The 21636-nt window shown below is 40.3% G+C and overlaps 1 protein-coding gene across 5 annotated transcripts in view; it reads left to right on the top strand.

Annotated features, from left to right (window-relative positions):
- Positions 1-5956, top strand: part of ATXN7 (ataxin 7) — a 136870-nt gene extending 130914 nt beyond the window's left edge. For all 5 annotated transcript variants that reach the window (XM_063426834.1, XM_063426833.1, XM_063426835.1 and 2 more), the window contains one exon: positions 1173-5956. In XM_063426834.1, the coding sequence (XP_063282904.1) occupies positions 1173-1190 (18 nt within the window). In that variant the 3' untranslated portion in view covers positions 1191-5956. The remainder of the gene's footprint in view (positions 1-1172) is intronic.
- Positions 5957-21636: the final 15680 nt, after the last annotated feature.

The raw sequence follows: 21636 nt of genomic DNA, 5'->3' as shown, positions 1-21636 counted from the left end.
TTATTATTATTATTATTATTGGTATTTATATAGTGCCAGCTTATTCCGCAGCATTTTAAAAAGTTAAACCATTTTTACAAATAGGCTAAATCTTTTTAGAACCCTGAAAGCAGGTTGTTAGAATGTCTTCTATCCCCTCAATCCATAGTATTAGAGATGGTATGGAATGGAGTGATTGACCTTGCTTCTTCCTTATTATGGTATTATTTAGTAAATGTATGAGCCCCCAAAACCCTTAAATACAGAGTATAGGGCTTTAGGTGGTTTAAATGGAAGAAGGAAGGTGGGCCTGTGGCTAAACCAATGGAACATTAATGGCTTAATGTGATTGAATGTAATAGTGCAGTCAGCCACATAAATTCAGAGGAATACCCCTATTTACATAGGGTTTTTTTTTTTTTTTTTTTTTACTCTGGCAGTCTGGTTTGAAGATTACTTTTTCTTTGTAGTAAAGGTATTAAATTCTTACGTTTATTTGTAGTTCGGTACAAATTATTAGGAGGCTTAACTTCTCTGCTTGTTTACATTCAGTTTTGGGTGACCCCGCTAATTAAGATTCAAGCCCTTATACTCACTGCCTGTTTGATGTGTTGTATTGGAGAACTATTGACCACCTCCTGTAGGTCATGGGTGGTCTGTTGTACCCATACAATTATTGCTTCTGCTAAATTTTGTTCTAAAATTCTATTCTAGAGAATAACTTTGCTTATTTGTATGTCAGTTCAACAGATAATTTTTTTTTTTTAATTAAATACAAAATGATTACAGTCATTTACGTATAAAGGTGTTATATTTAATATAAACTGGTGAACCTGTTAATGTGTGATTTAACATATATATTTTTTCCTAACACTTTATAGCAATTAACCAATCAGCAACATTATCTTGCTAATTTGTTATCTCCCTGCGGGTGGATACTCCAAGACTTGGGGATATTCTCACCCATTTTTATCCAGATTAGTAAAGGTTGGCTGCTTTCATTACAGGTTGGGAAAACAAATCCCATAGGCAAACATTTCTGTGGATTGCAGCAGGTTAAAACTGTTAGTTTTGAGTGACAATTTCTCAGAAGAGATGGTAGGTTTTCAGCCATCTCTGCACAGCGCATAGAACTGTCAGCACAGCAAATTTAAATAATTTTTCTTATGTGTTTTTCTTCTTTTGTTTTAAAGCCAAAAGCGCGTCCCTGACATCTGGTACTACACTGGTGAGAAAAACAATCCGGACAGCTTTTCACTACAATCAAAAAAGAAAAAATACAAACCTCCAGCTGGCGCCCTCTGGACTCCAAGATGCCTTTGAGTTATCTCAACTTTCCCATGGTCCTCAGGTGTGGAAAGTATCTAGACTCGTCAGCTGAAAAAGGAATTCCCTGAAGCCATGTCTATAGCAGTGAATGCCTTCACAGCGGACCCTAGAATGTCCTATCACCGCTTGTATCAGTGTTAGTGAACTCATTCGCTTGCTACAAAATCCGTGAAATTGATTTTGCGTTGATTGCAAGTTTTTGTCCACATTTGGCCTGGGCAAAAATTCTCTTTTTGTAGAGTAAAACAAAAAAGATATATATTGTTCACTGTAATCCCCAGAAAGGTATATAGTGTTTTCTGCTGGCTTCTGTGTCCATCAGGTTAGACACAATGTCCTAGAGGAATATATGGGGGGGTATTGTTTTTTTTTTGTTTTTTTTCTAGGTTTTGTTTTTGTTTTGTTTTTATTTTGGTTATTTTTTTTTTACACCACGATTTTCCTGTGATTAACTACTAAAATAGCACAATTTAAATTTAAAGAGTGGACTCTTGAATATATTGGCCGGATTTTTTTGCGGGTTGCAAATGCTAAGGAACTGTGAGGAGTTTTAATGGGCAAGCAGTGTTATTGTTACTCACTTAAAACCATCACATAAGATATTACTGATAAAACAATCTGTAACTACATCAACACCTGTTCTAAAGTGTATAATGATGCAGTCATGAATCCAGACTAAATACAAATTTTAAAAAATTCTTGTTTACCTTCCTACATGATAGAATAAGACCGCACATTTTGCAAGTCTACATGATAGAATAAAACGATGAATTTATCTTGTGATGGGATAAGATGATGAATTTTAAATACCCATTGTTGGCTTCTGTGTTTTGTAAGCCACTATCTTTATGGCACTGTTGATGTGTACCAGGCAAATCCGTATAATTCAAATTAAATAATATACAAGTTGAAAGAGAGAAGACAATGTAAAATATGAGTATTAGGAATGCACACCAAAAATAAACATGCAAAAATTGGTGATATCAACCATGGGTGCAAAACCCCTACTACGTTCATAACAAGGCAGAATACCGTTACCAAACGGCGCATAATATAATGTGATGTATATTGTGCACAGTTTGACAAACGGCACTAACGAAAGCTAGCAAGCAAATGGGTATAATTTGGCAATTATTATAGCAATATCTTATTTATGCTGCAACCAAGTAAATATGATTCCATTATAACACTTGTTTTGGTACTCTAAGCAACATGAACACTACAGATTATTGTGTTTATTTTAACACCATCTCCCTAGTTAGTGTTAGACTGCTTCGGAGTCCAGCTCTTATTCTGCTGCTCAGCTAGTGTGGAAGGGGTCTTCAAAATAAGCATGTCCAGCAATCTGCATCAATAATTCAATGAGAGCACTGTTGGGCAGTTTAGCACAGTTCTCATAACCTGTTATGGTTATCTAAAGTTGGGTCGGCGAATGCTGTAATTTTCTTCCCCTATAACTAAGTAGCTGCAGAGGGTCTGGTCTTTGGACCCCTGCCAACAAATGGATGTAGGATGGGTTGGGCCCTTTCTTGACGTGTTATTGTTACAATTCTAGAAAACACTCAAATCTTCAACTCATTGCAAACTGCAATAATCCTTTGCTGGCCAATTCTGTGTTTTGACTGAAAGGTTCGTAGGAATTGTAGATTGCATTCAGGTAGAGTTCCAGTGTTTAAATACTCCAGCAGTAGACCAAAATATCCTCTATGACAAAATTGTATCTTCCCATCTAGAGGTATATTAACAAAATAGTTGTTGTGGTTGAGGTGACAATTGAAGTTAGGCAGCAGTTGCTTAGTTTGAGCTTTGTTTTCTACTCATTGCTCATCACTAATGTGGTCAAAATGTAGTTTTTACTATTTTTTAATTATTATATTATTATTATTATTATTGGTTGTGAAGGAATAAATCTCTTTAGCAAATAAATCGCCATGGTGATTTCAGCTTCTGGTGATTTTTGTGCATTACAAATATTAAGCAAACATGTTCTGCAGTGGCAGCTATATTTATTAGGACCCAGTAATTGTAAACATAGCCTATATGACTTTTAGAGTAATTGATAATATAATTTGCATGGACTGGTACACAAATCAGCTTCTGTAACTATTCTATCAGGAGCAAAAGGTCTTATTCTAATACGTAGGATAATGTAGATATCTTTATTGCAAAGTCTGGGATGATGTCACTGTAATGGGTCTGAGAGTAATCTTGATATATATTTGCAAACCAAATATCAAATCAAAGCAATGTACAGTGCATATATATACTAAATGAAAACCTGCTCATTGACAAAGAGTGTCAAGGATGAGAATCTCCAGGGACAGTAACAGCAAAACTTCATTCTAAAGTTAGAGTATATATTTTAAGAGGATCTGTCACTTCCCTGTATTTTTAATATTATTTTTCACGCATCCCTATATTTAAAATGGAGACACCTAGTTGTATATTGCAACTGGGTGTCTCCATTGTAGCTCCCTGTTAAAAGCTCTGTTCTTAGCACTTGACAGTGAAAGCTTAGAAAGAGGGGAAACAATGTTTCTATTTCTTCTCCTCTGTATTGTTTGCTTTGGCTTTGCCTTGTCTGAACTGGATTATGATGTCATTTGCTAAATCTTTAATATAGATTTAACAGAAAACTGAGCATCTCGGGGGGGGGGGGAAATTGAACACATTTTGAATGGTTTCTTAGTTGGTGTATTTTCCAGGGAAGTGGCAGTTCCCTGTTAAAAAGCTTTCTCCAAGCATCCCAACCATAGGAATATGCACAGAACTGACATTAGCCAGCCCGGAACAAGAGTTCCAGCCTGGCTAATGACGTCCCAGTGATGCTGCCAGAGATCTAGTAACTAACTGCTCTGGAAGAAGGGGTTAAACTCTGTACGAACTGCGATTCAAAGCGAAACGCTGCACACAGACTTCAGACACCATGACCACTTCAAACATTGAAAAACACCTTTACTTTTGCAGGTCAGCTCAGATTTCAGCCTCACGGTCCAAAATGGCATCCATTTTATGGAATCGATATAGAATGACTCGGTAATGATATATGCAAATGAATTTCAAATGTTGAACTGGCAACTTGAAACAATATATTTTTATTTCACAGAATAACTGTATCGCTGTGCAAAGAGAGGAAAGTCAAAGACAGAGCTTTCAATGGCATTGCTTATGGACTTTTCTCTATTAGTAAACCACTAGGAAATATAATAAGCTTTATATCTGTAATGTCACATATGAGCTAATGTGGCCATACATAATTCTTTTACACTTCATTCTTGAACTTTTGCTTTGTACAGTTAAGAATTGCTTTAACAACACATTCCCAATAAGAAAATTAAATAGGACTGTTCTTTTATTGTGACAAATCCTATTTCACTGGAGTGGATTTATGCTAGATGAAATCAAATAAGTTATCTGTAACATTCAAAACCAAACATGTATTGGGTGATTTCATTAAGAGTAATGTGCTTTGTTAGGCTTTGCATTGTAATCACCATAGAAAATGGATGCAATTGGTTGATACAGGGACGTTTGAAGTCCAGGATACAGCGTATCCTGACCGATAGCAAAACAAAGAACAAAACAGAAAAAAAACAACAGTTTACATTTGCAGCTATTCCCATTCCCCTATGTAGCTATTCTTAAAACTCCTACAGTTTCTTCAACCTGAAAAAAATTATAGGGGGGAGAAAAATCCTCTGTTTTATTTTGAAAATTCTTTTATTACAAAGTTATTGAAGTATTGCTTTTTCAGAAAGCATATTTTGTTTGAAAAAAATATGATTGTACATATTGAAATATGTATTTTGCACAGGTTTTTTTTTTTTTTTTTTTCTTTCTTTCTTATATCCCATTTTGGTACAACTGAGATCCTCTACTATTTATTTGTTAATAAAAACCAACAAAATACCTTTATAATTTGAAGTGGTTCACTGCCAAGCCAATATTCAGAGAACATGCTGACTTTTACAGTTCTAAGAGACAACTAGGTTTTGTGAAGGGCGTGCCTATTTTTAATGTATTTGGAGTGGATTAATTCATGCAAATTGTACAGCATTGCTTTAGATTGGTCGCCTGATTCAGTCAACTCACATCTTGCTGTAACCAAGGGATTACGAGTCTAGTTTTTTTTTTCTTGTGCATATCTGTGTGTGCAAAAACACAGGCACACAAGTGAGTGTGCGTGATTATAGATTTAAAACCTACAGAGAAAATGAAAGTGCCTGATAGTTTTTCAAGCCTGTACTATTTAGCTTTTTCCTTAAGACTTGAATGTTCAGTTGTATTTTGAAGCTTGCTTTTTTCAACCAATTATTGTGGTTTCTGAAATTTTTGTAATAGCTGGGGTGGTGTGGGGGTGGGGTTTCAGATCATTGCATAAGGTGATTGCCTCTGGTATTTTAACCCCATCGGTGCCAAGGAGTCCGCAATACATTGTGAGCCGACCCTCTTGTCACCTGAGTTAAAATGGGCTCCTGAAATCCTTGTCTTACCTGTGAGGACGTCGTTACATTTATTTTTTTGGGTTGGCGACCAAGATGTATTTTTAGCTTCTGTTTTAGGGAAATAAATTGGATTATTTATTATAGAGAACTGCATTTAGAGAAGAGGTCCTAAAATATTTTTATTCCAAAAAAAACAAATAGAAGAAAGCCAGATACCTCGTGGAAGTCGATTTTTAACGTCAGTACTCCAAATGGAATGTGAAGATTTAGAGACGTCTTCCTGTGAGTTTCCTTGCCAAGGAATTTCTTTAGTTCCCTTGCTCCTGCTAATGAGGAGCTGAACGGGGCAGGATATGGGCTCAGGGAAGGACCTAAAATCCAAGATTTAAGATGTCTTTTTCTTCAAGAGATGGGGTGTAGAACGACTTTTTGTTAAATGTCTTGCAAATCACTCTGCATTACAAGATAATTTAATACAAGCACTACAGGTTGTCCATGTGAATGTAATTCTTGAAAGCAACTCTGTCTGTCTTTGAGCCTGGTTCTAAGAGCAATCTCCTCTGTAAAATGTGTGAATAGTTTGATAATTTGTATACATAATCAAGAGCATCTGTTCAGCTGGACGTTGGCTGCTGTATAGTTCATGAACAAACAAATGTCATGGGATAGAAAATTACTTTGGATATTTAAAAAAAAAAAAAAAAAGAGAGAAAATATATAGCCTATTTGTTTTGTAACAAGTTTCTGTAAATAAAATAATTTATACTATTTATAAGAAAAATATATTGTGCTTTGCTTTATCAAAGTATATGCAGGTTGTGAAACAGCCATGTATCCCAAACAATAGTCAATCGCAGCTAATGTTGCAAGATGAATCAATTCTGTTCACATGGGATATCAATAAAACCTGGACCACTGTTTACTGCCAGTCTACTTGTAGAAAATAATGTTGTTCATAGACAGATGTGTTTATTGACAGCTGCTTTGTGTGCTTTCAAATTTCTCAAGTCTATATTGGTGCAAAGCATTCTTATACAGTTTAGCTAGTTCAGTTAAAAATATTGTCAGGGTTATTCACTACAGTAAAAATGGTCAGGAATTCATAGTTAAAGTGGATTTAAAATGTAAGGACAGAAGAGCTGTTTTGGGGGAATTCTTTTTTTTTTTTTTTTTCTGATATGCTTCCAGTTAAGCTACTTCTGTCTTAAAATTGAAATAATCATTTAATTCACTTTGAATTCCTAACTTTTCTCACTTTAGTGAATTACTTTGTGTATCTTGAATGTATTTTACTTGTGCTTAGACAGCACTTGTTGGTGTCCATAGTTCTAATAAAGGGTTACTCCAACGCCTATGATCACTTCTACTTTTAGCAGTGGTCACGGAGGAAAGAATGTGTATGTATAGCAATTCAGCTTGGAACACTTCGAATAAAGAGGCATTTGCAGTGTTGTGCCGGGTGCTAGCTGTAAGCCCGGCACACGTGATTTAGGCAGCCTGGAACACTGCCCGCTGGCGACAGACTTAGTGAGAGGCTACTTTTGCAGGCAGCACTTACCTGTCTACTAGGGAAAGCCTAGATCTCCCCTCCCTCGGTGCGCTCCCTCCTCACTGAAATGTGAGGTGTTTTTTTTAATTTTATTATATATATTTGCCTCGCTAGCTTTTGCATTTGGTTGCATTATGGGCATTACGGAGAGGGAAGGTGTGACGTTTTATGGGGTGTGGAAGGCAACGAGGGTTGCTTCTCTCAAGTAAGGTAAGCTTTATTTTACAGGGTGTGTGTGTGTGTATATGTATATATTTTTTTAAGGGAGCTACGCTAATAGTGCCCAGTATGACATTTTAAAATAATATATGCTTTTTATAAATGAAAAAAAAAAAAAAGGTTGGAGTTACCCTTTCTGTTTTTATCTAAAGAGTTTAGTCATTACCATGTCAACAATATGGTTCAAGATTGTGTTATCTTTTTCAGTACAATACAATTCAGATAAAGATAAGGCACTTTAAACATGATTTTAATTGCATATAAATTGTAACGCAAACTGGCAGCTGAAACGAATCAGTGCACAAAATTGTGGCTGTGATTAAAAGAACAGACATTCTACATTTCCCTTAACACAGGTTAGAAGTGAACCGTCCGATGACGCATATAGTTATGGATTTTCTAACCATCTAGCTTGATTCATGTTATACAATGAAGTGTTTCTTCCCTTAATACTATTAAAATCTCATATTTGAATGTATATCCATTACCCCTGCCTCCTGCTGAGAGCATCAATCATGTTTTCAGTGGGTGTTTCCCTTACTGTAAGACACACCTCTCCTACATACCCCACATTACAAGGATGTGTGTAAATAAAACGTATTTGTTTTATTTATCTCCTATTCAGATTGCCTGTCCAAAGTTTCAGCAATAAATCATTCTGGCTGTTTCTCTCCTCTCTTCAGTGCTGCTATCACACAGAGCCTTCCCCTTCTCTCTACTTCCTCTTATAGGTATTTATTTTCCTTATGCTGAATTTAAGCAGGAGAGATGCCCAGAGCAGGATTTCCCAATAAAAGGAATGCAGAGCACAGCCTTCTTATCTCTGTGCTGAACACAGGTTTGTCGCAGATGAATTGACTGAGAATAGATTTTTTTCTTTTTCTTCTGAAACTACAAAGATTATACAAATTGTATAAAATGAACACTATAGTGTCAGGAATACAAACGGGTATTTCTGACATTATAGTGCTGGTGTGGCTGTTTAGGAAACTAGCCAGGCTTCTAACGCTCTGAAAAGGTAAATTGCATTTTCTTTTTTTTTTCTTTGCGCTCCCACGCTGCATAAGTCTTGCTGCGACTGGCCCCGTCTCCATGGCTGTGATCATTAATCTAGATAATCTCAGCCAATCCAAATCTTTCCCATAGGAAAGCATTGTGAGGCTTTTGTGCGTGCAGCATTTACATTGAAAACCCTTTAGGGACAGGCTATAGACACCAGAATCACTATAAGATTGATTGCAGATTTGAGTTGTCGGATAGTCATAAGAATTCAATTTTGTAGAAGGAACTCCCTTTCTGCCTGTTGGTAAGACCAAACTGGTTGTCTTTAAAGGAAACTTTGATGGGATCATATGGAACATAACAAAGATAACAAACCTGTGTCATTCAGGTGTGCATTTCATGAAGAACGAACACATGGTTGGTATGCCATGCCCTGGTAGAATATATTTGAAAAGAAAAAAAAAAAAACATTTTTCAATTTTAATGGCATGATGTCCTCATCTAAGAGAGGTAGGAACATTTGTGGGATGTCCATAGTAAAATGGATGGGAATGTGGAATTCTTTTAAATCTTCTATTCCATTTTCCTTGGACAACTTGGTGGTTCATATGAGCACCCCATCATTGGTTGATGTTGTTTAGCTGAACTTGTGCAGGGCAGAAATAAAATAAAAAATTGGTTCTTCTGAACTTAAGCAGAACAGCAAGAAAACGTTTTGAAATGGAATAATACAGTTCATGCCTCTGTTTGGCTTGGCCAATTTTCAGCACTAAAAAAATACTGAAAGAAATTCAGGCAGCCAAAATAGCAGGAAAAATGCTGACATGCAAGAACAGCTACAATATTGCCTGGCATAACAGCTTTGCAATCTTGGGCATTTTGCAATGCCAATTCTGAGTTTCCGAAATTAGTCATCTCAAAAAACATTGGAAACTGGGGTGTAGGAGACACATGCAGTTTGTAGAAGGGATTTTATCCAAAAACAAAAGGAAATGCAATTAAAAACCCACTAATCCTTACACTCTGACATAAATAAAACTTTCCCCACACAATCTATGATGTCTGTCCTAAACTGTGGGGGGAAAACCAGCGTCCTGTCAGCTTATTTTCGGTGCATCTGCAGAGGTAAGAGTCACACCTCAAGACTAAGCCAGGACTGATGAAACCACTAAAAAGCATTTGAAGAAAAAGGGAGCTGCAGGAAAATAATTATTTATTTTTTTCTTTATTCACCGCCAAACTTTAGAATCCTATTGTAATTTTAAAACCAATTGTAAAGTGAGAGGTGGTTGGCTAAATTGATCTAAGCAAGCAGATGATGATTATGATGCCTCCAGTATCAACGTGAAGAGCAAGGTAACTAGTTAGGGATGATTAAACTTGAGGAAGGCAATTTTCTTCATTTGTTACAGGGACATTTGTGAGTATTGGGGATTCAGAGTGTTCCTTGTAACAGAAAACATTTGCTCACTTTGGACAGTGGACATGACAATAGCTTCTGGGCAACAAGACCGAGCAGACCACACACACACACAGTTTTCCTACTAGCTCAAGAGGGAAGCAAAAGAAAATTTAGAAAGGTAAGTCTTTTTGAGAAAGTACTCTCCTATCAGCTACTTGCTGATGCATTTTCTCCTTGCAAATCGCCATCAACCTTAACCCCAAAAATATCTGCTTCACTCTTCTATCTTGGGGTTATGCTACCAGTGCTGCTTCTGGCACTAGTAGATACTGGCCATATGGTAGGTTCAATGCACCCATTTTCCTTTGCCAGCATGTTTTGTTTCTCTTTTGTTGCAAATCAGGAACTCTGATCCAACAGCCTGACATACAGGTTGATAATAAAGAAAAAAAAAAGGAGGGGGGGGGGGATGGAACAGCGCTATCCAAACTGATCACAACAAGGAGGGGGAGGCTGCAAACCTGAAAGGAAGGGTAACCCTCAAAAGCCTTCAAAGGACTGGAAAAACAGGAAACAACAAGTACAGGGTGCGCCAAGAACAAAGTAAATAAATAAAATGTATAATAGGGGAAAAAAATACCAGGAAACAGGCAAATTAAAGTCTCTAATTCACAGGTATATTCTTCAGAAATTCTCAGGACGTCTTGGGTCAAGTTCTTATCAGCATATATGAAAGAAAAAAACAAACAAACACAGAGGGGACCAATGGTGCAGCAACTTAAAGGAGTATGACTACAGACAACACTGAGATTAAGAAATGCCAACTCACATTTATTGGAGCTATAACCAGCTCGAGTTAAAACAGCATACAGTGGTATTTAAACTCCCCACATGTAAGATATTGCTCTCACGAGATTTTCAGTGCAGGTTGTATGAAATAAAAACACAAGACAAGGGGCGGAGCCTGCTACTAGACCCGAGCGGACGCCATTTCGCTAAGCTCCCAACTTTAAAAACTGCATCCAAGATAATCAAAGTACCCAAAACCCATCCAGCCTTGCCACTCACCACACGGGCACTGGTACAAAGCACCGCCTGATGCCTTTCTTTCAGCCGCAACGGCTGCAGAAGAGGAGACGGAAAAACGGGGCCTACCAAACACCAGTGATCCCCGGCCTCGCGGAATTCCTGTGCGGGCACCCGACAGAGCTCAGGGACAAACATTACCTGTGGGACCAACCCATCGTCCCAGCTCACACACCAGCCATGGGGCGACGCTCTCAAAAACCGCAAGGTACGCCTGGGGACAGGGATATAGGGGCCATGCTACAACGGCCTACTAACTCCAAGCCAGCAGCCACAGCAGACAGGCCGGACCCCGCCCAGGCATCCAATACAGCTAAACAGAGCCCCAATCTGCCTGGCCCGTCTCAGACACGACAGACAGAACAGGCGACCCATATGAAACCATCAGACCTTACCCCCTCTGAGCTCACCATAACGCCACCACATACAAGGCCCCAAATCCAAGCAAACCAGGGTCCTGACCCTCAGGAGCACTCCCCAGGGCTTACACAGGAGCCACGGCACCACCACCGGAGTCCACAGATGACTCAGCCCCAACCACCAAACGAACCTTTAAGATCCTTCTAACAGAAATCCACAAACTTTTAGCAGCAGACTCAGCCATCCTTAAGACTGAACTACATACAGTCACAGAAAGGGTGAGAAACACGGAGGAGGAAGTAGTGAAAGTCCACTCTCATATGAACCGAATGGATGACGCCATCAAACAGCTACAGCAACAACATACCTACCTGGCAATTAAAATGTCAACCATCGAAGACCGGCAGCGCCGCTCCCATATTAAGATCCGGGGCATACCTATGACGATAACTGCCGCACTATGTCAGGCGCCTACTGGCTACCGTGCTGCCACAGTCACTCGCAAAGAAGATCTCAATTGACGGAGTATATCGCTTACCTAGCGCCCCTCACCTAAAAACCCCACTGGCCAGAGATGTCATCCTCAGATGCATCACTATACAAGACAAACTACACATAATGGCGGGGCTGAAAGGCAAGACTCCACTACCATTTGAGAACTCCTCATTAACATTCTTTCAAGACCTATCTAAAGCCACCCTCTTATGGCGCAAAACCTATGGACCGCTCACCACACAACTTCGTTCAGCAAATATAGCTTACAGGTGGGGCGCAAACGGAACTTTGGAGATCACACACAGAGGAACAACACATGTTCTAACCTCAGTGGAGGAAGCATCACCCCTCCTAGATACCCTGGGACTGTCTAACCCCACGAACACGACACGGAACAGTCCTCGGATGAGGACCCGGATCCCTGAGCACTCTACCCCGTTTGAACCGGGACAAGGCGGATTACAACAACCTGTACCATGAAGGACAAGAAACTACACCATGAACACTACCAACATAATAGTGGCACACCTTCCATGCTGTGACCATAATGTGTACTTTATGTTTTAGTTGGATACCCATCACTATTTTTCTGTTCACTTTTACGACACCACAACACTCAGCACAACCAGTACACAAACACTTGGCGTCCAGAACCCAACACCCCCCCCCTGCTGCCCCCTTGGTCAGGGGTACTCAATCGATACAAATACGCCACCTGCGGCAGATCCCCCCCCACTCAGCACAACATGAAGAACTAGATAATTGAACACGGATTTACTGCAACATAGACACCATAAGCATGCCAACACACTAACGCTCACTCAGAGCACTATTAGCAGCAAACCCATAAACCGCAGGTTATAGCACTGATACCAAACATAAGGCTTCACCCTAAATACAAGGGTATACGAAACATACTGACTCATCTAGACAGCGTATCATTTAAAGTTTAATATGTTGATGTTATTTCTGAATGTTAATGCTTGACCCAAAATTGGTGCGAAATTCAAAAGGAATTGTATCTCAGTTATATATTTTGGGCACTAACGTGCACACCTGTATGTAAAACTATAATATCATGCACCAAAAACGAAAAATAAAGAATTAAAAAAAAAAAAAACACAAGACAAGGCCCATAGTGCTCTCTATATTAAAAAAGTGCTGGATAAAATAGGATGTACACTTGAAGAAGCCTTTTGTTTAATCTAAATAAAAGTATTTTTTCAGACTATTTTAAATACTTTTATATTTATCCTTATTTTTTTACCTGACATATCCTAAACATCTGAAGCTTTTATACCATCCAAAGAATCCATGGTGGGGATCGTACCACCCAGGCGCTTTACACAGAGCGGTTTGTCTGCTCCATAAATTGTAAGTACATCTCTTATTTTATCCAGCACTTTTTTTTAATATAGAGAGCACTATGGGCCTTCTCTTGTGTTTTTATTTCATATAACCTGCACTGAAAATCTTGTGAGAGGAATATCCTACATGTGGGGAGTTTAACCCCTTAAGGACCAAACTTCTGGAATAAAAGGGAATCGGGGCATGTCAGACATGTCATGTGTCCTTAAGGGGTTAAATACCACTGTATGCTGTTTTAACTCGAGCTGGTTATAGCTCCCATAAATGTGAGTTGGCATTTCTTAATCTCCGTGTTGTCTGTAGTCATACTCCTTTAAGTTACTGCACCATTGGTCTCCTCTGTGTGTTTTTTTTTTTCTTTCATATATGCTGATGAGAACTTGACCCTTGATGTCCTGAGAATTTCTGAAGAATATACATGTGAATTCGAGACTTTAATTTGCCTGTTTCCCTGGTATTTCTTTTTCCTATTATACATTTTATTTATTTACTTTGTTAAAGTCTGTCCAACCTGTATGTCAGGAAAAACAGGAAACAACAATTACAGGGTGCGCCAAGAACAGAGTGCCACTTTCCATTTTAATCCAAGGATCAAAGAGGGAAGAGGCATCCGTTTGGGACAATAAGCAACTCATTCAGTCAGATGAGCATAGAGTAGACCTTCCAGCTTCCTGGCCACTGATATATCTGTGTAGCAGGAAGTTGGATGTCCTCCACTGCCACAACCATGCCCAGGCACCAAGGGCTACCACTAGTGTGCCATCAATGAGAGGAAGAGATGCTAACCACTAGGAGTATGTCAAAAACCCTGTGGTAAAGTGTACCCATTGACCTACAGCCTTACCCACGTGCTTCTTCAATAATCGTCCCATCACTATACTGTTCTGCGTGCTGAAAGCAAATTACAATGGAAGTACATATTGCAAAGCAATGGTCTGTATAAGCTGCGTAAAGGGATCCCCTTCTATTATGTAAAAGGAAGTTCCCCTTACAGTGATCAGCTGGGCAATAAGGAAATTATTTTTTAATCTGTTTTGATATGCTCTTTGCATAAAATCCAACAAAATATTCCAGAGGGGGCTGGTGGACATGACCTTGGAATGACGTGGAGTGAATGTCTGTCTGATTGTGTCGCCTAGTGGCATCAAGCACAACAATTTCTCCCCTGCTCTGTCTTAATTGCAGAATAAAACAGACTTGTGTTGTCTATGTTGGCTTATAACAGCACTAGTGAGATGACCCTTCACTTCCTTGCTGCACAATTTATACTTTACAATTTGCCTTTCTGGAGGCTGACAAATGTTGCATCAGTGCAATATATCATCTTAAACCCTTGACCTTATTTTTCATTTGACCCTATACTGTTATAGTGTTTTTTTCCCACCTTATTTTAAAGGATCTTTTTTTACTGATTATACCTCCTTTCCTTAATTACAGATTGAACAAGAAAGTTCTCCCTGCAATTCTCTATACCCCTGTCATCATCCTTATTTATCACAAACTGATTACATTTAATTTCCCAAATTAACCTCTTGCTGACATCTACTGTGGGTGACCCCCACTGTTGTTTATTACCTCTGTTGTGGGTGACCCCCCACCATAGTATTTTTGCCTTTTATTTTACACTTTTTTAAAGTTTGTCTGCCTTTTGTTAATTTGTGGGTAACCCCCACTTCTGTGAATATTTGTGGCTAATCCCACTTTCGTCTGCTTAGTGGCTAATAGCCACTGTGTAGTAAGTATAAGTGAGAATTAGCCACTGTGTAGTAAGTGTAAGTGGGTAACACCTACTCCATATTTACTGTACTTCTGGGAAATCCCTCATGTACCGGCAGTTAGGGTGAACCCCAACTGATCACGGGCAAAACTCTATTACTTTATTACCACTGATATTGGCTGACCCATCTGGTGAACTGTATTTCACATATTTATTATCTTATATTGTTTTTTCATAACCTAATAAAAACATGTCTGACATACCAGATACCGCTATATCGGCCGAACTTAAAGCCTGGCTTTTCTCTGCTATTGCAGAGCTGATCCCTAAGGCCCAAGCTGCCCTTCAAGAACAACCCAATCCTGGTCTCAAGGCGACTTTACAGCGCCTCTCTTACTCCGATAAGTTTCCTGATCCATCTGATCATGAAGGTGCTTCCCGCAAACGCCCTTGGAAGGGCGATAGTGCCTAAGCCGGCAAAGGCAAGGCACTGGCCAAAACTCCTAAGTTGGCTCCTAAGTCCCTACCACAACTTCAAGAACTAGACCCTTTAGAGGGTCTACAGATCGTGGACAAGTATAATGCTAGCTACTCTGATGATGACCTGTCCTTCAATGACAGGGCTAGCGCTCCCTCACAATATGTCATTGAGACCATTATGGATCAATCTCAGAACTCAACTCCCAGCAGGAACAGTCTAATGAGACCCTGCTGGAATCCTAGGGTGTTTAATTGACCCTAGATTAATTACCCTCGCACCAGCTGAATGGGCTCCACCTGAGCACATCGCTCAGTTTTGCAAACTATGGTTACGTAAATCTCTTGACAAAGAGGTCAGAAACAAGCTAAGAGACGAATGTCTGCATCCAATTATACCAGACAAAGTTGCTCTCACACCCGAATTCGACCCTATTCTGTTCACGTTACTTACTAGATCAGGCAAGGGCATCGAGCAAGGCCATACAAGATAAACTGCTCAATATTGCCGAGTCACTTATTTGTATTTTTATACTAGCTGAGGATGCTCTAGCAGACATTCAATTGATCCACGCCTTGTGCGTGAATGGGCACAGAGGGCCCTTTGTCTATTGGGTAATGTGCATGTGGCCATATCCACAGAATGGCGGAAAGCAGTTTTATATAAAATAGATGCCAAGCTAGCTCAATTAGGCTCTAGAGAGCTGGGCCCCAGGGCTAACTGCCTCCTATTCAGGGACAAATTTATAAAAAAAACTTAACAAGCATGTTTCCATTTCTAACTCCCTCACTAAGGTCCAATCATCACTCAGCAGGGTATTCTGTTCCCATAGTTTTCACTGGTTCAGGCCTCGCCCCACCGAGCCTTGGAAATCCGGTCCATACCAAAGACCATATTACAGACAACTGTTACCTGGCAGAGGTCCCATCAGAGGATGCGGACGTACTGCTTCCGGTAATCAACCTTACTTATTTACATGTTCCTATCGCAGGCCGTCTAATAAATTTTTCCCTCAGTCACAACTAACTCAGGATCCTTGGATCATCCAGACTGTCTCAGGCTTCCTCATAAACTTTGTGACCAACCCTTCTCAGGACGGACCTCCTATACCGCTCAGAATGTCTCAGGCCAAGAATGCGGCCTTACAAACAAAACTCTCCAAACTCAGTGACAAGGGTGCTATACAACCATTGACCACGCACCCGATATTTGTCAGCAATATTTTCCTAGTCAAGAAAAAATCCAGAGAGTTCCATCTGGTTATCAATTTAAGAGAACTAAACCTTTCGGTTGCTTATCAACACTTCAAAATGGAAGGGATACACCTGTTACGGGACCTCCTCTGCGAGGGAGATTGGTTCTCACGCTTCGACCTCAAGGATGCTTACTGAACGGTCCCAATAGCACATTCCCATTGGTGCTACCTCCAATTTCTTTGGCACCACGATCTGGCAATTCACCTGCCTCCTATTCGACCTTTCCACCGCCCCGTGGTGCTTCACAAAGCTGATGAAACAGATTATGGTCCTTCTCCACTCTCAGGGCGTCAGATCCATCCTCTACCTCGAAGACATTCTGATTATGGTTTAGGACCCTCTCACCCTTCAACTTCACACCTGTTTGTGGTAAATTTAGAAAAATCAGCCCTACTTCCAACACAAACTGTACAGTTGCTGGGCTTTCAGATAGACTCCATTCAGGCTATCCTCCAACTACCAGAAATGGGGTACTGGTATGCTATGTGCAATACACAGAATTGAGGGAGTCGGACTAGTGGAGAGCTGCTCACACTGGATAAAAAATAGGAATTCACCAAAACCTATCAGGAAGAATTAGCAAAGATAATGCCTTACTCGGTAAGGTGTATAGGATCCAGGAGCTGGCTTGTGTGTGGGTTTCAAATTAATTAGTTAAGAGGAATACAATAAGAATCTTTAAAACAGACTTATGAATGTAGAAAAATATGAAGAGTTAGAAATCTGCAACAAAATATAAGAAATAATGTATGTACAAAATTTGATTAAATGGATACTGTATCTTTAAAAACTTTTAAGAACTGCTAGGAACTTTAAAAGTTCCTATACACCTTACTGAGTAAGGCATTATCTTTGCTTATCCTCCAAAATCAGCCGTTTAGGAGGCTCGCACTCCAAACTCTTCTTGGATCTAACAAAGGAACTCTACCAGTTTTGCCTGACCAGGAACATCTTTAGGCGGAATATCTACCAGGCCCAGACAACCTGGTGGAGGACTGGTTCCCTGGCCACTGGAGAGACATCAGCGATTGGCAACTGGACCCTTACATTTTCAATCTCATTCAGCTGTCTCGCGGCCCTCTCTATCTGGACCTCTTCACGTCCCACTTGAATCGCCAGGCCGAGGCCTTATTCAGTTGGCTTCCAGACCCGTCCTGCCAAGCAGTCGATGCTTTCCTGCAACCTTGACCAAACTCAGAAGCGTATGCCTTTCCTCCTTTCTCTCTGATTCCTAGAACTCTGCAAATTCTTCTAATTACCCCTCTACGGAGGATGCAGCTTTGGTATCCCAACCTATTGGAATTTTCTGTAGACTTCCCTCTTCTTCTTCCTCGGACCTACGACTTTCTCAGAGGCACCGCAGGAGAGTTTCACCTTCTCCTCCTGCAGGACCACCTTTAACTTGTGGCATGGTCCGTTTTAGGGGATCCTGGAATGTCTCAGGACTTCGAACATGGCTAGAGGATTATTATGGGACTCCTGGGCCCCCGGAACTCGACGTATCTACCTCTCCGCCTGGCATATTTGGAACAGCTGATGTGTGGAAAGTGACATTGACGCCTTTTCAACATCTATTGTTAACATCATAAATTTGTGTTCGCTCTTTGACCAGGGCAAATCATATTGCACCATCAACCTTTTCTGCTCTATCTCCGCAGTTCACACTCCTGTCAACGACTCTTCCATGAGCAGACATCCCTCGATCTGCAGATTTCTGCATGGTATTAGATTTACCAGGTGCCTCCAGCACCTCGATATTCCCAATTCTGGGATGTATCTCAGGTTCTCTCTTTTTTGGAAGCTTGGCCTCCCAACTCGGACCTCACTTTACGACAGCCCTACAACTAGCACTACTTCTATGTTTAGTCTCCTTCCTGCGAATTTCTGATGTCAAGGCTTTTGACTGTCATGCGCTTGTTTTCTCCCCTGAAGGGGTTCATTTTCCCATTTCCCATCGCTTTGCGTGGCACGTTGCCTATGCCACTATGTAAGCCTTGCTACCCCACTCCGTTCTCCTTCAGGACCACTGTTAATCTCTTATGTTCGTCCCCACCGACTGGTATCATGTCCTACGATTGAATAGTGGATAAAATGGCTCCTCTGTCTTGCTGGTGTTGACACCTCTTTCGGGGCGCATTCAGTAAAGGGAGCGGTGCCCTCCTCCGCACTCCCAGCAGAAGATGACCTTTCAGAAATGTTATCCTCCGCTGACTGGTCTAGAGAATCTACCTTCCGTACCTTTTATTTTCGTCCGACTTCTCACGCACTTTTTCCTTATTTCTGGGTGTTAAAATAGCAAATATGAAGCCTCCTGTCTTGCCATAAAATTAGGGATTATTCTAGTGTTAATGACCGAATGATCTAAATTTTATTAAAGAATAATTTTCCTACTCTCTGTTTCCCCCCTTTCTTACTCGGTGTTGACTTTTGCTGATGGGCTTTTTTCTGCTTCACATGTTTTTTAGCTTAGTTTTCAGTTGTGATGTGCATCTCCGATAGATTGTTACTTATACTTACTCAGTGGTTCCCAAACCTGTCCTCAAGGCATCCCTAACATTCCAGGATTTGGGGATTACCTGGTTGTGTCTAAGGTGTTTTAGGAAAGGAGAAAAAAAACCAAACAAACAAAACACCTTAACCATCAGCTCCACTACACAGGCTCGCTGCCTAGGTGTTCTCTTTGACTCCGACCTCTCCTTCTAGCCTCATGTTCAGTCTATCGCCAAATCCTGTCATTTCCATCTCAAAAGCATTGCACGCATCTGCCCCTACTTAACGCCAGATGCGACTAAGGTGTTTGTCCATTCCACTGTCCTTTCTCGCCTTGACTACTGTAATCTGCTTCTCAGTGGTCTTATGTGCTCCCAACTTGTGCCATTACAGTCCATAGTGAATGCAGGGGCGAGGCTCATCTTCCTGTCCGCCCGCAGCACCCCCGCCTCACCCTTCTGTCAGTCCCTATAAGACAATTTAAAATTCTGATTCTTGCTTTCAAATCTCTACATAATGCTGCTCCCACCTATCTATCCTCCCTTATACACAAGTATGTCCCGTCTAGGCCTTTACGATCTACTGAAGACTTACGTCTATCTTCTGTCCATACTCCCACCTCTGATGCTCGCCTTCAAGATTTCTCGAGGGCTGCACCGTTCCTGTGGAACTCTCTTCCCTCCTCCGTTAGATGCTCACCCAGTCTCCACTCCTTCAAAAAAAAAAATCATTAAAAACCCACTTATCACTTAAACTGTTAATAGCTCCCGACTGATTCCTCCTCTGCAACTGTCACTAGTCTAATACTATCCTTACCTTTTGTGTCATTTTACCCCACACTACCTCTAGCATGTAAGCTCATTGAGCAGGACCCTCAACCTCTCTGTTCCTGTGTGTCCAACTTGTCTGGTTACTACATGTCTGTTTGACCACCCGTTGTAAAGCGCTGCGGAATTTGATGGCGCTATATTAACATAATAATAATAACTGGGTAATCCCTAATTCCTGATGCCTATGTATTGATGTGCATTCCCAGTAGATAATGCTACAGGTTCTACTAGCGCTTCAGTAAAGCCTTAAACATTGGTTTTGATGTTATGACTGCCACAGTGCCTATACTTTCACGTTTCTTTTTTCCTTCTAGGGTGAACACTCTGTTACTTCTGTGGAAGCCGTTTCAAATCCAGCTGTTCTTCCTTCTGGTTTACGTGGTTGAGGACTCAGTTTATAGTTACTTCATTGTCTCCGACTAGTGCGGCTGCATCATGAAGTGGAGGAGCTTCATTGCCCTTTATACAGGCACCTTTACTGTGATTAGTTGATTTTTTTTACTTTACACTTTCTTTGCTGCTGGGAGATTTGAGTAAAGAAAGTAAAGCAAATATTTGCCTCCTGTCTTTAATAAAATTTACATTATTTGGTCATTAACACTAGAATAATCCCTAATTATATTCTAGCATTAAAAGGCAGAGAAAAATCCAATTGCTCCTGGATGGTGAATCAGATGTAATGATGCTGCTAATCCTACTATCCTGAGGCTGGATACTTCTAATAGTAGTGGTGGTGGTGTCAGCAGGTCTTGTGGCTGAGGAATAAGTGTTCAGAGGTCACAGCCCAACTGCTGATGGCCTTTTAGGTAACACGACCCCTTCCACTACCTTTCCTCAATTTTTGAGGGGGAATAATACATGACGTTCTATTTGTTTTTCTTGAATGATTGTGTAAACAAATATCAGCAAAAATATAGGTGTATGTGTTACAAAATAGGTTGGGGATTTGTGAAAATAAGTGGTCTGGAAGTCCCTTTAAAAAAACATTGCACAGTGCTCGCATATCTGCATAACATACACTGGACTGAACACACTCAAAAAAAAATGTATTTCTCCAGTAAACAACGTTTGGCAACCAATACAGTAGGATCAGTGACAATTTACTATATCCCAGTCACAGTTTAAAGGACCACTATAGTGCCAGGAAAACAAACTCGTTTTCCTGGCACTATAGGGTCTTTAGGTCCCCTCCCATCCCATCCCCAGGGTCCCACTCCCGCTGGGCTGAAGGGGTTAAACACTTACCTTTCTGAGCTGGGGATCTCTCCTCCCTCCGTGCATGCATGGCAAACAGTCCATAGGAAAATATTTCTCAATTCTTTTCTATGGACATCCAGCGTCTTCTCACTGATTTTCAGTGAGACAGCCACTAGAGGCTGGATTAATCCTATGCTTACAGCTGCAGGGTTAACACATGATGAACCTGGCACACAGACCACTTCATTGAGCTGAAATGGTCTGGGTGCCTATAGTGGTCCTTTAAGTGTCCATAGCAGTAGATAAAGCTAGTCTATTATCAATCACCCAGGCTAAGAAAGAGGAATTTTTTTTTTATTTTTTTTAACCGAACTTAGGACCTTTATGTAGCTGCTCCAATCAACATGTTTGGCTTCTTTATCAACAAAGATAAA

This window comes from Pelobates fuscus, chromosome 7, assembly GCF_036172605.1.
Source record: "Pelobates fuscus isolate aPelFus1 chromosome 7, aPelFus1.pri, whole genome shotgun sequence".
Lineage (NCBI taxonomy): Eukaryota > Metazoa > Chordata > Amphibia > Anura > Pelobatidae > Pelobates > Pelobates fuscus.
This window is presented reverse-complemented; position numbering and strand designations above follow the sequence as displayed.